The sequence below is a fragment of the Xyrauchen texanus genome, chromosome 26, assembly GCF_025860055.1.
Source record: "Xyrauchen texanus isolate HMW12.3.18 chromosome 26, RBS_HiC_50CHRs, whole genome shotgun sequence".
Classification (NCBI taxonomy): Eukaryota; Metazoa; Chordata; class Actinopteri; order Cypriniformes; family Catostomidae; genus Xyrauchen; species Xyrauchen texanus.
The window spans coordinates 40,754,317-40,772,410 of NC_068301.1; the positions used below are offsets into that span (position 1 = coordinate 40,754,317).

The following is an 18,094-nucleotide window of genomic DNA, read 5'->3' on the forward strand; positions in this document are numbered from 1 at the left end:
CCCACACAATATTCCCAACTGAGGCCCAGTGAGCTCAAATACAAGTCCAGGGTGTTAAAAATTTCCTCTGCTTTTGTAGTGGTAGGGAGGTCTCTGCTGTTTTGTTCTTGCAAATCACCATCCCACACATGCCTCACATAAACCAATAAAATGGCATGGTTAGCGATATCTGTCGATTCATCCATCTGTAAGGCGTAGTAAGGGCTTGCCTGGATGCGGGCTGTGGTCTGTTGTTTTATGTTACCAGACATGTCTTCAATCCGCCGAGCTATGGTATCATTGGAAAGTGGTATGGTTTTCAGTTTATCCGCCGCTGACTGATCCAGCACCTCTCTTACCATATCCATTGCAGCAGGTAAAATGTGCTCTTCGGCTACTGTGTGGGGTTTCTTGGCCTTTGCAATGCGGTGAGCTACTAGGTAAGATGCCCAAAGAGCTTGTTCTTGTTTGGAGCAAGACGCTGTCAGACACTTTTGTGATGCCCTCAGCTCCTGGAGACGTCTTTGAAAACACTCCACCGGCTTGTCTTTCGATGCGGGATGTTTGGTTTCTAAACGGCGCTTCAGTTTGGATGATTTCATGCTCTCATTGGCAAGCACTTCACTACAAAGCACACACTGTCCCTTTTTATCCTCAATGTACGAAAATCCATTTTTTAAATAGTATGGGTCATATTTGCGCTTCGCCATCTCGAATCTGAATGTCAAAACAACGTAAAGACAGGATGGTTACCATGGCGATGGTTACCATGGCTACCATAGTAAACTACTGCACGTCTCTGACGAATGCCTGTCAAAAACCTTTTTTCAAAATAAAAGACCAATCAAACATGAGACGCACATTACATTTTTTTTTTTTTTTTGACCAGCTTACCGAGACCCACCCAAAACAGGTCTGCGACCCACTTTTGGGTCGCGACCCACCAGTTGAGAACCCCTGCATTATTCCATTTCTGTTAGTAACATGTCTGTGAAACTTGTTCAGTTTATGTCTTAGTTGCTGAACCTTTATGTTAGTACAAATAATTGCACATAAATTTGCTGAAAATAAAAATTGAAAGTGAGGACATTTCTTGGTTTACTTTGAAAAAACATTTGAAAACTTTGAGTCACCTGAATGACAAGCGGTTTGAGCTGGTTGAGTTCAGGTCCCTCTAGGATGGAGCCAAACGCCATGACGGAGGCGTCTCTGTAGCGCCAGTCAGGGTGTTTAATGTGCTCTTTGATGAAGGGCAGCACGTGAGGCACCACATCGTCCTCACAGCATGTGGCCAGCAGCATGAGACACACACCAGCAGCTTTACATGGGTTCCAGTCATCATCATCATCATTCTCATCCTGAAACAAGAGCAGATTCACAAAAGATCAAACTATCGAGTCATTTTTGTAAATAAAATGTACTAAAATTTCAGACACATCATAACTGCATAAAGATTTGACTGTTAAATGCATGGACTGTAGTGTCCTTAATGACAGATACACAAGGTAATTTAAGGTGAGATCTGACCTTATGTAAAAGATCTGCAGTCATTTGTTCATTTACATGGCAAAATGATTTGCAACAGACCATTTGGAAGGTTAATCACTGTTTGGTTTTGCAAGTGGATAGCCACAGTCTATAGTCAGATTGTGGATGATTAGAGTAAGTGATTTAATCCCAAATGCAATGAAAATGCAACCTATGTGGAGACCCATTTAGAATTTGGGAAATGTTTAATGTTACTTGAATTTGTGATATTTTAGTGCATTTCTATCTTTATACTGAGGAAGGTTTTGTTTGGTAAATGTTAAAGCATTATATTGTTACATTTTGTTTTGCTTTCTATCCCAAGAGAGAAATATATTTTAACAGGAAAAGTATGTCAAATTACAGTACAATCAAAATCTGGGATTAATCATGATTAACTACAAAAAATTATGCGACAAATTAATTGACCGAAAGCACTAAGCAGGCTATTACTTTGAAATCAGAATTCACCTGTTTGGTGAGTGTTTGTGTGAGGATGGGCACCAGATACTGCAGAGCTCCTTTAGCGTAGAATTTGCTGGTGTGCTCTGGAGGACGACCCTGTTCAGATGCCTGAATACATTAATGAACAAAAACACTTATCATGAACTAAATGTTTATTGATTAGTTGACTGGAGATGAAAAGATTACTGCGTCCATCACCTCAGTGGCTTCAATAGCCAGATCCATCTCCTCATCACAGACGTTGGACCAGAACTCAATTCCCTGTAAGGCCACTTCATCAATGTCACTCTTCATGGCCTCTATTGTGATCTGAACATGAAGCAGCATGTAAGCACATCACTGATATTTAAACGCTCACAATTATCAATCACTTCAGCACAGCAGTACAAACTCACCGCAAACAGTGCAGGGCCCATGTATGCCTCCATGTACTGATAATATAAGGACATGATCTTCACCAGATTCTGTAACGCAGCAACTCTCACCTACAGAAAAAAAATACTCAATACAGCAACACAATATACATGCATTTAAAAGACTAGTGTCCACTAGACACAAGCTTGGCTCTTTTGTAGCTATTGGTCCGAGACGAGGAGTCTCAGATGCGGTCTTTATTATTTTCAGCTGTTTATCTTAAATGTTTCCTTTTTTAAATAGCAAAATGGGTGCGAGCCAATCTTTCATGTTGGTTGAAAGAGGAGAGCATGGTTTGGGTAGCAGGAGACAAAAAACTAGAAAATGAAATATGATCTCCCTACTCACTGCCTTCATTATTTTCATGATTTGTCTCTTTAGCAAATTAATGCAAACATGCGTCAAATAGGGAGCAAGCTGTTCTCATGTATGAGCAAGGTATTGGGAGCACAAGACAAAAATGCTAATCAAAATAAAATCTCAATCGCATCTCTACTCGCCGTCTTTATTAATAAAACAATCTGGGGATGGCCTAGCCCACATTTGTCAATCGGCCTATGCAACTTTCTGAAATGCAATCTGGGCCATTTACCATTCCAAATGAAGGACTTCGCTATCAAATTGCTTGAAACAAGAGAGGGGAACATCTACAGGGAGAGATTTAGATATGCAGATATATAGACAGATGTAACAAACTTAAATCATTGAAGTTTTTACAGTAAAGATTACAGCATCTTTTACCTTTAAAACACCTATTCAAAATAACCCTTTACAAATTCCTTACGAGTCAACACGCTGGTAAAAGAACGGTGAATCTGCTCAGTCCAGCCCTTTAACTATTGTTGTTTCTCAAGTTCTCCAAGTGTCTGAAGTGGATGTTGGCCAATGAGAAGTCAACAGAAAATTTAACACAAGCTTCATAACTTCAGATAACTTTGACTGTTGCGTGTGGATCGATGTATCTTTTTTGGAAGCATTTTGTTCTGTCAGCAAAGGTGAGAGAGCACTTTCGATTCATTCCTCTGAAAGCAGAGTACCACGCTTGCAAGGCGGATTGTAGAATTGACAGCAGTGGGGGGCAAGCTGTGCCCTAGCGTTGGGAGTGGCTTTAAAGCGCATGTCTTCCACGTCAGTGGAAATACAGCCTCAGACTGCATGAAGATATGATAATGTGCCCGCTATGCCAGTCACTGCGTTCCGGGTCCGGACTGATTCCATCTGGATTGCAAGACATCATAACGACGGTTGCGTTTCATCGTCTCTAGTGAGCAGCACGATAAAAACAGTGCTGGTTACATCATATCTGATCTTTCTGCACCGTATTCTTGAATATTTTTCAGTAGCACTGAACAGGTTTCATTTATGCCTCATCCCGCTCTTTAGGAGTTTCCTCTTTTCCCTGCATGTGAGTAAACATGATGCCACATAAGTTATTGTGGTACCAGAGCGCCTACATTAATAAAAACAAAATTTAGTTTTATTAATCTAAATGTTACAAGCCTTTAATAATAAACAAATAGATTTCTGTTCCAATTTTGTGAAAGATATCATTATCTCTGACAAAAATGTGAACGTATATTGTGAGAAATATTGATATCGAATGATATGAAATTTTTTGCCATATCGCCCAACCTTGTTCACTTAGCGACTTTTTCCAAGACCATGTCATTTTTGTTTTGTTTTATTAGTCAACAAAAGGAATCAAATCTACTAAAATACTTTGAAGTGCCCATTCACTCCTTTGTTTTATATGCTGCTTACTCATGTGCCATCTGCTGCAAAAACCATTCACACATCTGCCCAAAGATATGCCTCAATCATTATTTTTTTATTCTGCATATTAATAATAAATTGATATGCTCAACTTTGCAACATATCAGTTTCATCAAAGTACAATAACAGCGTTACCTGCGCATATTATGAACGCGTATAGCTTAATGCATAAGCATCATGAATTTATGTTAACATTTTATACTGCATAAATATTACTTTAAAATCACCATCAAGTGGTTAAAACAACTTTTACTGACCTCATGTGAAATCTACATTCAAGGTATTACATGTAGTGTTGTCACGGTACCAAAATTTCAGTAGTCGGTACCAATACCAGTGAAATTTCACGGTACTCTATACCATTTTCGGTACCAAAACAAAAACAGGTTACTAAACAACACTTTTAATAACAAAGTCTACAAAACATTAGCAGCAGAACTAAGAACAAAAATATGCCATTGAGCAACACTTTAATTTAAATATATTATTTTTACAAAACTGAACAATGTATGCTTAAAAGTATTTTTGAACACTTGTATAAGATTTGCTTCAACTTTTGCAACTTTTAATTACATTTTTTAACAAGTACTAAAAAACAAAACCTAAAAATAAACAAGCATACAATAGAATGAATAAAAAATTTCCAAAACTAATGTGCAAAGTGCTCTCTTATTAATAAAGCTGCATTTTGCCATTTTTCTTCATGATAAGAAATGCATATGGACATATATCTAGATATGATGATTAAATAAGTTCCAATCTAGCTGCATTAAGCATCCGCGCTCGAGAGATGAGCGTCCCCGTGGCAGAGTCTCTCTCAGCCGGGTGCAGTTTCAATCTCTCCCCCCTTAGATTGGGACATTCGCGCAACTTATAGAAGAGGCACCGACCACACAGAGAAATGCCAGTTTCTGAGTTTATAGTTATTAACATGAGCTGCTTCTGTATTTGAACTTTAATAAAGCTATAACGCATTAAATTGTACTGCATTTAAGATGTAACGCCGGGGTGTTTCCTTTAAAGAGCTCCGCCTCCGCTTATTCCACAATGGTACATGCTTCTGAAATGTACTTTTTATAATTCCCTAATACTTTGAGATCTACATAAAATAAACTGCGAAAGCTTAGTGCATCTGGAATGATCTGTGTAATTCTTCCTCCATCAGGCGTGAACTGCTGCTCTAACGCATCATTACAGTTTATTGTGATTTCATGTTACGTTAAATGAGATCAAACGACTATTCAACAAAGAACATTTTTCTCGTCAATTTTGTATTTGACGATGTTGACTAAACGTTTCAGCCCTAATGCAAAGATAATATGCTTTTAAAACTAGAACCATCACGGCGGTCATTTTGACCGTTTTTAACTTTTGCAATAAGTATTCACAGCCTTTGCTCAATACTTTGTTAAAGCACCTTTGGCACCAATTACAGCCTCAAGTCTTTTTGTGTATGATGCTACAAGATTGGCACATCTATTTTTGGGCAGTTTCTCCCATTGTTCTTTGCAGGACCTCTCAAGCTCCATCAGCCATTTTCAGATCTCTCCAGAGAGGTTCAAGTCTGGGCTCTTGCTGGGCCACTCAAGGACATTCACAGGGTTGTCCCGTAGCCACTCCTTTGTTATCTTGGCTGTGTGTTCAGGGTCGTTGTCCTGTTGGAAGATGAACCTTCGCCAGTGCCTGGTTTCCTTCCGCTTGCCATTCAGGCCAAAGAGTTCAATATTTGTTTCATCAGACCAGATCATTTTGTTTCTCATGTTCTGAGAGTCCTTCAGTTGCCTTTTGGCAAACTCCAGATGGGCTGCCATGTGCCTTTTACTGAGGAGTGGCTATGGCCACTCTACCATACAGGCCTGATTGGCGGAGTGCTGCAGAGATGGTTGTTCTTCTGGAAGGTTCTCCTCTCTCCACAGAGAAATGCTGGAGGTCTGTCAGAGTGACCATCAGGTTCTTGGTCACCTCCCTGACTAAGGCCTTTCTGCTCAGTTAGGCCGTGGGGCCAGCTCTAGAAAGAGTCCTGGTGGTTCTAAACTTCTTCCATTTATGGATGGAGGCCACTCATTGGGACCTTCAATGCTGCAGAAATTTCTCTGTACCCTTCCCCAGATCTGTGCCTCGATACAGTCCTGTCTCAGAGGTCTACAGACAATTCTTTGGACTTCATTGCTTAGTTTGTGCTCTGACATGCACTGTTAACTGTGGGACCTTATATAGACAGGTGTGTGCCTTTCCAAATCATGTCCAAACAACTGAATTTTTCCACCGGTGGACTCCATTAAAGTTGTAGAAACATCAAGGATGATCAGTGGAAACAGGATGCACCAGAGCTCAATTTTGTGTTTCATGGCAAAGGCTTGACACACAGCCTTTTCAAACAAACTTCTTGCACTTTGTCATTATTGGGTATTGTTTATAGAATTTTGAGGAAAATAATTAATTTAATCCATTTTGGAATAAGGCTGTAACATAACAAAATGTGGGAAAAGCGCTGTGAATACTTTCTGGATGCACTGTATATGATCATTTTTAATATTTCAACTTGTGCCTTTAGATAAGTTGTATTAAAAGTGCTTAAAACAAGAAAAAAGGATGATTTTTTAAACATTGAATACATCAGGCCTCATTCATAAAACGAGCAGAATTAATCTGTGTAAATCATTCTAAGATCCTTGCCATTTTTGGGGATTTCCGCCTGGATTTGGCCTACCCAAATTAAAAAGCTTCCCATTCCCACATACTTTGGCCTAAATACACAGTTTTGGTGTCATTCAACAGGAAACCCTTTGAAGTTGCATAAAACACTGCTAAAAATTTAAAAAAATTAAATATGTTGTCTGAACAGTAATAACCCTCCTAAAAAGAGGCGCTTTTTGATTTTTTTTATATAAATTCATTTTTGAAAGTGTATATATAACTCAAGCCCTGTAAACCCTAGCAGCAAGCAGACAGTTTTGGCTGTTTCCACTAGATGTCAGCAAATACCTGAAAAAGGAATTTTGTCTATCATGTTTTATTTAATATCTATTTCAATTTATTTGAAGGAGGAATATTACCTTTTTTTGGTGTACTTTCCGCCTACCCAAATCTAAAGTCTCCCCATACCCATATACAGTGCTATAAATGCAAAATCCCAGTGTAATTTTACAGAAAACCCTTTGTCATTACATAAAACACTGTTGAAAGTGGTAAATATGCGCTCTGGTGTCTGGTGAGAGGCGTCTGTGTGTTTTGGGCAGGTAACCTACCCAGTGATCACTTCACAGTCTGGATGCAATATCACAGCCCCTGATTGGTCTATTTGATCTTGAGACATTGCCGGAAAGCGGAGGGTCTAAGCTTTACGGCAATATATGCTTTATCCGGATCGGATGTTTACATATTTTCCTGGATTGTTGAATATCATATAACATTACTTTGTGGTGTTTCTGCACTCGAGGGATTACTTGGGCACACAACCACAGAAAACACTGAAAAACGGCTCATTTTGCAGAGAATAACCTAAGGTAATGGATTATGTAGCATTTGTGGCTAACTGTGCTGTCTAGTGCGAGTAGCACGGCAAATATTCAATAATTTCACTTGTATGTTTACAAATGTTGATTGTATACTTCATGATTCGTTCGAAGTGTATTAGATATGTGATTATACCTCAATAAAAAGACTTATTGGAACTTCTTACTGGCAATGACAGCTTTCATTTGATACATGGTTTGTACATGTGCGTCATATTTGAGCGATATGAGACATATGTATTCAAAAACGCACATAATTATGACACGACTTTTGATGGGTGGAACTATGTAATTTATTGTAAATAAGTTACTTAGTGTAAAACAAATGCCAAAGTGATGCATATCTCAAGAAAGTAGACATTCTAAGCTTTCAAATGGTACCAGATATGAGCTCATAAATCCTCCGCATACATTTAAAATTGGAAGTACATTATTACTGACGTAATTTTAAATCCCGGAACCGGGATCGTGGATTTTAACTGGTTAAAGCTTTTCTGACGTTAAGGTTTGAATTCAGTATTCGTATATTCTAAAAGTTAGCTTGTACATACTAAATTTACACCTGCATGTGTAAATAGTGTGCCATGACTACACACAACAGAAGTAAATGTAATTAATTTAAATGAGTTGGTCTAAAAAAAACAACAAAAAAAAAAAACAAGTTTGTCGTTTTCTTTTTAAACCATATAGTTAAATGCAAGAATCAAATAAACATTTAAAATTTTTAAATTTTAAAGTTTATTCCAAATTCTGCTTCATCAAATTGTATTTCGTTTTTCAAGCAGAATTGCTTGGAATGGGGTGAAAAGTCAGTGTTTGATTCTCTAAAAAGATGTATACCCTATAATATGACTGGTTGGACTATTTCTTTGTTTAAAATTAACTCATTCATTTTCAGGGATGCAAATTCATGATTGGTTAAAACAAAAAAGGCATTGCTAAATTGCATTCAGTTGATAACATATGATAGTCATTCATTCACATTTAAGTTGGAAACTTTAGCAAAAAAGGGCTGTATGATTTACTTTTAAAAAGTTATACAAAATATAAATATAAAAATATTTCCAAACACAATGTCTCTCTATTTGGAAAAATACGTCTTGGTCCTTTACATTTACACTGTTTCTGAAACCTAGTGGCCGTGGGGTTCAAACCAACGACCTTCTGATTAACAGCCCTGTGCTTTAGTCACTACGCCACCTTACTGTTCCAGCAGTTCACTGTTAATTACTATTCATTCAACATTTTGCATAAAAAGGTTTAAATTATTTTCGATAAGAACTCCAAAACTGATTCATGTTTGACTGTTACAAATCTCTTCAAATGTGTTTGCAGAGAAAAATATCTTAAATCCAGCACAATCCAATAATATGTTTCAAGTATAGCGGATATAAGGCTCATAATGGTGGATCTTCGTCTGATATTAAGAACATGGTTGAAAGTCCTATTCCGCAACAGGTGTAAATGATCGGACCCCAGAGATTACTTAAAGATGCTTCTTTGCCCACAACAGGACTGATTTCACGCAATTTGTTTGTAATGCATTGATTAATAAATGCTGTAAAAGTATTGATAGTATATATTTTACATTAGCCATTGCATAAATTAACCTTCACATATAGAAACGTGTTAAGCGTTACCCACAATTTCACACCAATTCCTCAATCCTTTGGTCAGTTCGTTGCTGCTAGCAGAGGCACACAATATTGTAAAGAGAATGTTATCTCCATTCACTGATAAATCACTCTTTCTTTCATTGTAAAAACACTCATGCTGGTCTCAGTCTTTAACAAGTCTCATCTCACAGCAACAATAAAGCCCAGCTCACACAGTGATCTCACTTACTTTCAATGAGCGCTCATACGGCCAAAATAAAACTTGCACACACTCATGTGGCGAAAGTGCACCGGTGCCATCTTGTGCACCTAGCCAATAGTGCTGGGATGAGTGACTGATGTGATATTGAGAGCACGCTTGTTTGATTGACAGAGTCGCATTGAAGGGAGTGAAGCTGAATGTGCTTATGATCGCTCAGTCTCTCGCTCCACACGTCTGATTGTCACAACTCACATTACACCACTTATACTCAGATTTGTATTTGCACGTTTATTTAAGGTTTAATTAGTTTTTCTACCCGTTTCCATATTTTTGTCCTCTCTGTACAAGTCAGAATTACTACCATAATAATTCTTAAAAATGGGCAACTTAATGTTCATATTTAATCCTTAAATTTTAAAAAACAACCCGGTATTTTCCTCTAATTTACAGCATGTCTGAAAGTTTACATTTTTGAAGCCTTAGATATGCTTCAAGACCTGAGCAAGCACTCATTCATTAGAGTATGTGTGATTCCTTCATGCTGTAAAATAGTATGTGTGATTCCCTGCATGCTGTAAAAAACACTGGCCCTTAATCTAGGTATGATCGGCTGATCTCAGATTTAAGATGAAGATGATTAGCCGATTCAGATCGGTGGCCGATCGATCTGTGCACCCCTAATTAACATCCCTAGCCTATAATGAGATAATCATGCGTTGACAAAAAAATAAATAAATAAATAAATAATAAAAAAAACTTACCCTGGTGTCAGGACACTGTGTGGCTTCACAGACAACCTGCATGATGAAGTGTCTTTCGGTCTAGAGAAAGCATGACAGAGGTTACAATTACTGCCAATATATTGATTATTGTGTAGCAAACTGGTTAACATCTTCAGCTCAAACAGATCTGCCTCAATTAGTATAAAGTGTGGCACATGAAATAGTTTATATTCTCTTCAAATAAACCTAAAAAACAAGCTATCTTGAGGGTCAAGCAATTACATAACTGGTTAAAAGTTTTGAAACGCACACCTCCCCACACATTTTAGAATAACAGTAAAGTCATAAAACCTATGGAATAACATCAATGGAACTATGGGAATTATATTGTGACTAAACAAAATGTAAAATAAATCAAAACTGTTATGTTTTATCATTTTCTGAGTAGTCAACCTTTGCCTAGAATTTGCAGACATTTATTTGCTGCTTTTCTTTATTTTTTGGTCTAAGTCATTGATTTCAAAAACTTTTTTTTAAGTAAAACTTTTGTTATAGAATGTAATAAATTAATATGGTGGCACAATTCAAATGTATTTTATCTACAAAACTAATTTCAAACATTTAAGCATACGCCTTCAGATCAAAAGATTTAAGATCATAAGAAACATTTCAGTTAATGGTTTCAAAACATTTGACCAGTAGTGTATGTATTCTTTTAATAAATGTACAAATAACTATGAACATTATAATACACTCATAATTAAGTGCAACTAAAGATGATAATGTATAACTGATCCATCAGTACCTCCTTGTCAAAGTTGGCTTTGGTGAACTCCAGTGAGTTGAGCAATGCATTAGTGGCAGCCAGTTTGACATTGTTGCTGGGCTCCTCTTTCCTCATGCCCTGAATGATGGCTGTCAAGATCTGATTGGCATTGTCCTGAAGATGTTCTGGATCCTGACAAACATTTGAGAACAATGATAAAACAATAAGCTCCAGGAATATCACCACAACAGAACGTTCCTGTATAAGAGGAGAGATCAAAACAAACACTGACACATTCAAGTAACCGTGAGTGAGGTGAACTCACAATGTCCTGGCAGATGTATCCGATGGCCTCGAGCGTGGACTCTTTCATGTGCTCTGTGCTGCTGGGACCGGTCACATTCGCCACCAGCTGAGGGATGAGCTCTGGCCACTGATTCACAGGGATTTCAGCACATGCGATACCAGCCACACACTGTGAAGCCGAGCTCGGCCGATACGTCTCTGTGCCCAGAGTCTGCAGCACCTGCTCCACATAAAGATGGGTGAAACAGGGCAGTTTACATGAATCCTCAAACAGTACTGAGCCTGAACTGCATGACACCCCATTGTCAAACCTGCACAATGAGTCAATAAAAGTGTTCTTACGAAATTCTTGATGTCTCTGCGTGCACTGCCGTCGATGGCCAGCCATCTCTGCTGGTACTGGGTCTTCACATCCGGATCCTTTGATGTCAGAGAGTTCTTCACCTGCAGACCAGCAGCCACACGCGCCACCTGCGTGTTCCCAGGATTCGCCAACACCTTGGAGAGCTCCACCAGGAAGGTTGGCTAAACAAAACAGATGCAGAGAGAAAATAATTATTTTCCAGCCTCTCGCAGTTTGCTTCACTTTTGTCCAGTATAGTGCCTTGCTTACACTTTTTAGACAACCCGTTTCATTTACTGAACTGTTGGAAATTATATTAATGCAAATAAAAACTATATATCTGTACTAGGGCTGCACAATTTGGGAAAAATGTCATATTGCGATTATTGAGGTTAATATTGCGATAGCGATATATTAAACAAATGGTATCATGAGTCAACTTGCTTGGTTATCAAGGAAAATGTACAAATATATTACTGAGAATGCTGAAATGTGTATTTCTTAACTCAAACATACAAACTAGCAACAAAAATAAATGCGCAGTGTTTTCAAATTAAAATAATATTTTCACAAAATGAAATCATATTGCATTACTGCAAACTTATTTTCCTCAATATTACACCTAAATAAAATTGAACAATAAATAAGAATACAAATTTTCACAAAAAGATTGTCCAAATAAACAGTGACATTAAAGCAGGGTGTAACATGTACTTTGTATAAACTCTTTTGAAAAGGAAACTGGATATAAAAGTGTGGTTCACTCAAACCACTAAAACTGTTAAATCATATCGCAATCGCACTGGTACCACTTGTCCGGTGTGTGGATCATTTTCTGAAATCCCACTTTGCTAACAGTGCATCATGTCTCTTGCAAAGCAGTGCATTATGGAGTCAGTGATTTCTTTACATCTCTGTGAAGACTTGTCATATGGCATGACATTCGCAAACACCTCTGTAATTGTGCTTTTTGTTTGGCTTACAGGTTGTTGTTGTTTCAGCAGTCTCTTTACCAATCTGGGCTTTCACAGTCATGCATTAATCATACTTTTCTCTGTGCCGTTTCAGGTGCTGATATAAATGTGTCGTGTTAGCACGTGATGTAGCAACTTTCATTTTGCTAATTTTGCACAGTACCTCTCTCTGTTCAGCGTTGGTTATCTTAAAGCCAAAATATCGCCATATAACCAGGGTTTTTCCTGGGTCAAAATGAGGCGAAGGTGGTATCATACTGACAAAAAAAAAAGTGACGTTAAAAAAACGTTGGCTTTGGGTTAAGCAACTGAATACTAGTGTTAATTTTGTCAGTTTTTATTTTATTTTATTTAGTCTTAACTAAAAGGACATTTGACAGGATTTTTATCATATTTAGTCAACTTTATCCTATTTTATTTAGTCAAGTTTTAGTTGACAAAGTCTGGGCTTTTTAATGTGGTTTTAGTCAATGAACACTGTTGACATTTTAGTTGTATTGACACTGAATACTGTAAACATTTTAGCCATAAGAGTACTATTGATAAGCATTTGTCAACCTTGTCTATCCAAAACACACACACACACACATACATACATATACACATACATACATACATATATAAATAATTTTTAAATATTACTATACAATTATATATTTCATATAAATATGTATAATCTTTATATATTGATTTATTGTTATATGAGGGGCTTTCTCAGCAAATATTTGTATATGCGATTAATCGGGAGACCATGTAATTAATACGATAAAAATATTTTAATCGATTGACAGCCCTGACACACATGTATGTGTGTATAATATAATTATTTATATATATATATATATATATATATATATATATATACATACATACATACATACATACATACATACATACACACACACATTTTATTGTTATTTTTTACATAAGATTGATCTTATCATGATGATCTTATGATGACATTGCGAGCGTCTCCGTGCTAAGAGTGCGCATAAGCCGGCAGAACTTTAAATCTCTCCCCGTCTCGACTCCTGCTCAGATTGGGTCTTTATCGCGACTGGTTAGAGCAGCTCTGACCGCACAGAGAATGACAGTTTTGGAGTTTGTGCTTATTTACATGGCACTCTCCCGTATTATATGAACTTTAAGGATGAAATAAAGATATATTTTTCTTGCCACCAGTTCAGTGTCAGTCTGCTCAACATCTATCTTCACCTGATTTCCACGCTGCACACCGGAAACTCACATGATCACACGTGCCACTCCCTAAACGGAGACTGACTGGTCATCTTTAATTAGCGGTGTAGAAAATTGCCAAACAGCTCTCAGAGAGAATGGGCTGCCACGCCCATGCATGCACTTATTTAATAAACTAATTTTTTTTTTTTTTAAAAAACAGCATTTTGCCATCCTATAATCGCACAGGCTGACATCGCGATTGCGATATGATTAATTGTGCAGCACTAATCTGTACATAAAGTATTGAAGCAAAATTGTGAGAAAAAGAAATGCGACATATTGATATGACTGCATCAGCACAGCTGAAAGTGCAGTCATCATAAGGGACTAACGAGAGTATGTAGGTGATCTATAATACATTCAATTCTCAAAGCTCTGCAAACACATTTTCATTCAAACAGATAATAAAATGATTTCACAGTATCGGATGTGTATGCTTCTCATCTGTGTCTCTACATGTTGATCTCAAATACACTGAAGAAGACCCGTGAAGTTCTCGTGCTTGTGTATGTGTCCTCTTTTTCTAATTTTCCGATCTGATAGTTTTATTTCCTTTAAAGCCACTCATAACCAGCAAAGTTTCAACTCCTGTTTTAGCGCAGCAGTTGAGGAGTGGGGCTTCACTGCTGTCCGGGATGCATAACGTTTACATCTCAAATGCAATATGCATTTTTGACCACATTAGTGTGTGTTTTTTGTGATCCAAACACAAAAGTTTTAGACCCAATTTAAACTATTTAGCGCTGACCACATGTGAACGAATCAACCGAAACATATCTTAACACCAGGTGTAAACGGTTAAAAAGTATGTCCACAATCTATTCATACTACTCACATGCATACATTAAGAATGCAGTTTTACCATATGAGTTGTTGCAGCTATGAGACGTGTTAAAAGCCTTTCAATGCTGCCAAACAAGACAGAACTCAGAGGCAGGAAGTCTTCTGAACACAATTTTCTAAGAGATATCATCTTTTACACTGTTGAGTTACTAGGCAACCGATTTCAGTTTAGGAAAAAGCCATACATTTAATTAAGGAAATAAATGCAGACAGACAGCACAGCCATATAAGGGCAAATATTTATGCAGGTAGCAGAAGTCTGCTGTTGTTTTTCTCACCAGGTTCTCGACGGCTGCCTGCTCCAGAAACTTCTGCGCAGCCTCCAGCTCATTCCGATCTGAAAATCAATTCATTCACACACAATCATCATTACTTAACACACTGAAAACACGCACGACAACCGTGAATCCATCTGAAAACAAATCTCCGCCAAATACTTATGACCAGTGTGCATAGTAATATGAAAGTGTAGTTAACTCATTTTCCTGATATTTTAAGATTAGAGCAAATAAAAGTAGTCATATTAACTCATTTTCACATTTTAATACTACTACAATGACCACGTAGTTATGCTACTCTGGAGGTTTTATTTCTTAAGTATTAAAAGACCGACAGAGCAAAAACGTTGAAGTAGATCAAATGAGAGACTGCTAATCATGCTAACAGCTAGCCACTTCCTGACTAGCATGATAACCTGCTAACTTTACAAGCATTAACCTGCGCGCGATAAGCCACACAATGCAAGTATTTGTACTGAAATATGATAAATTATGAGCGTTAAATAACTAATCTGCTCATATAAATCACATTGTGTGAGTGAACCACACGGCCGCCCCCTGCACAGGCCGGCAAACACACACTTACACTAAACACACGGACTCATTACGTTTGACTTTTAATGTGTGATTTTAGGGCATACGATAAGGATCAGATCAATTAATGCACGTGTTTGTGTTTTTCAACTGCTGTCCACACAACATTTGTGAGTGTCTGTCTATCTATCTGTGAGGGAGAGGCGCATGGCCTGCGTTGCATTAGCCGCCCGCTAACACACACAACATAGGTTAAACTATAACTCTCATCACACACAAAAATATATGACACTTGTGTGAAAACGCGCGCGTGTGTAGCGTGGAGTGTGAGTCTCGTGTACCTGGAGACACGGTTTTCTCGAGGATTGTGATCAACTCCATCCTGACGCGCGCTAACGCGACGAGATCTGCAGGAACTCGCGAGTGAAGGCAGGAATGAGGGGAATCAGTTGTAAAAATCACAATCACGTTGACGCGTGATAATGAAGATGAAGAGGGTGCAGAGTTTCACACTGTCTGCACGCGCGGTTAAAACGCTTCTTCTCATTTGCAGCTGCAGCGAGGAAAAGGCCGCGCGGAACTCCCGCCTGCGAAAAGATATCAAGCGCTGACGTAGGAGTCTCCTCCCATCCGCGCATCGTCACACTGACTATACCAGCATATCAAAATCCTGTGAACTGCCTACCTACAGGTGAAACTCGAAAAATTAGAATACCGTGCAAAAGTTCATTAATTTCAGTAATTCAACTTAAAAGGTGAAACTAATATATTATATAGACTCATTACAAGCAAAGTAAGATATTTCAAGCCTTTATTTGATAGAATTTTGATGATTATGGCGTACAGCTTTTGAAACCCCCAAATTCAGAATCTCAGAAAATTAGAATATTACATGAAATCAATAAAAAAAAAGGATTTTAAATACAGAAATGTCGGCCCTCTGAAAAGTATAATCATGCATATGTACTCAGTACTTGGTTTGGGCCCCTTTTGCATTAATTACTGCCTCAATGCGGCGTGGCATGGATGCTATCAGCCTGTGGCACTGCTGAGGTGTTATGGAAGACCAAGATGCTTCAATAGCGGCCTTCAGCTCTTCTGCATTGTTTGGTCTCATGTCTCTCATCTTTCTCTTGGCAATGCCCCATAGATTCTCTATGGGGTTCAGGTCAAGCGAGTTTGCTGGCCAATCAAGCACAGTAATACCATGGTCATTGAACCAGGTTTTGGTACTTTTGGCAGTGTGGGCAGGTGCCAAGTCCTGCTGGAAAATGAAGTCAGCATCTCCATAAAGCTTGTCTGCTGAAGGAAGCATGAAGTGCTCTAAAATGTCCCGGTAGACGGCTGCGTTGACTCTGGACTTAATAAAGCACAGTGGCACCAGCCGATGACATGGCTCCCCAAACCAACACAGACTGTGGAAACTTCACACTGGACTTCAAGCATCTTGGATTGTGTGCCTCTACATTCTTCCTCCAGACTCTGGGACCTTGGTTTCCAAATGAGATGCAAAATTTGCTCTCATCAGAAAAGAGGACTTTGGACCACTGAGCAACAGACCAGTTCTTTTTTTCTTTAGCCCAGGTAAGACGTTTGACCTTTGAAGCCCATGTCCAGGACCCGTCTGTGTGTGGTTGCTCTTGATGCAGTAACTCCAGCCTCAGTCCACTCCTTGTGAAGCTCCCCCACACATTTGAATGGCCTTTTCCTGACAATCCTCTCCAGGCTACGGTCATCCCTGCTGCTTGTGCACCTTTTTCTTCCACACTTTTCCCTTCCACTTAACTTTCTATTAATGTGCTTTGATACAGCACTTTGAGAACATCCAACTTCTTTTGCAATTACCTTTTGAGGCTTTCCCTCCTTGTGGAGGGAGTCAATGATGGTTTTCTGCACAACTGTCAGGTCAGCAGTCTTCCCCATGATTGTGAATTCAACTGAACCAGACTGAGAGACCATTTAAAGGCTCAGGAACCCTTTGCAGGTGTTTAGCTGATTAGAGTGTGACACTTTGAGCCTACAATACTGAACCTTTTCACAATATTCAAATTTTCTGAGATTCTGAATTTGGGGTTTTCATAAGCTGTAAGCCATAATCAAATAAAGGCTAGAAATATCTTACTTTGCTTGTAATGAGTCTATATAATATATTAGTTTCACATTTTAAGTTGAATTACTGAAATTAATGAACTTTTGCAAGATATTCTAATTTTTCGAGTTTCACCTGTAATTAGACAGCACTTTTGGTCATCAAAGTCTCAAACCTATTGAGCTGCCTAACTAGACCGTATTATATGGAATGATATTCCGGACATTATTCAAAAGGAATTGCAAATTGTATTTGCAATTGCGTTTTCAATTTGTGGACGCATAAAATGTGACATAAACGCAATTGCAAATCGCGCATTACCGTTTGCATTTTCGTTTAAGCGAACACACAGTGACTGCCAGATTTCAAATGGAAAAGCAAAGTCCGTTTGCAACTGTGTTTCCCATATCTTACGAGTTTTGGCCCTGTCATATTTAAATAGCAATTTCAATTACCATGTCTGCTTTTTCACTTTCTCAGCGTGGCGTATGTAGGCAGCCAAAACTCAA

The 18,094-nt window shown here is 38.2% G+C and overlaps 1 protein-coding gene across 2 annotated transcripts in view; it reads right to left on the reverse strand.

Moving 5' to 3' along the window:
• LOC127619650 (importin subunit beta-1) overlaps positions 1-16,109 on the reverse strand; it is a 67,088-nt gene extending 50,979 nt beyond the window's left edge. The window contains exons 1-10 of one of the 2 annotated variants that reach the window (XM_052092608.1): positions 15,838-16,109; positions 14,963-15,021; positions 11,628-11,810; positions 11,305-11,505; positions 11,019-11,171; positions 10,253-10,312; positions 2,367-2,456; positions 2,170-2,280; positions 1,978-2,067; positions 1,113-1,337 (exon numbers count right to left, since the gene is read on the reverse strand). In XM_052092608.1, the coding sequence (XP_051948568.1) occupies positions 1,113-1,337; positions 1,978-2,067; positions 2,170-2,280; positions 2,367-2,456; positions 10,253-10,312; positions 11,019-11,171; positions 11,305-11,505; positions 11,628-11,810; positions 14,963-15,021; positions 15,838-15,877 (1,212 nt within the window). In that variant the 5' untranslated portion in view covers positions 15,878-16,109. Of the gene's footprint in view, positions 1-1,112; positions 1,338-1,977; positions 2,080-2,169; positions 2,281-2,366; positions 2,457-10,252; positions 10,313-11,018; positions 11,172-11,304; positions 11,506-11,627; positions 11,811-14,962; positions 15,022-15,837 lie in introns of both variants that reach the window. The other variant, XM_052092607.1, reaches the window with a different exon arrangement.
• Positions 16,110-18,094: the final 1,985 nt, after the last annotated feature.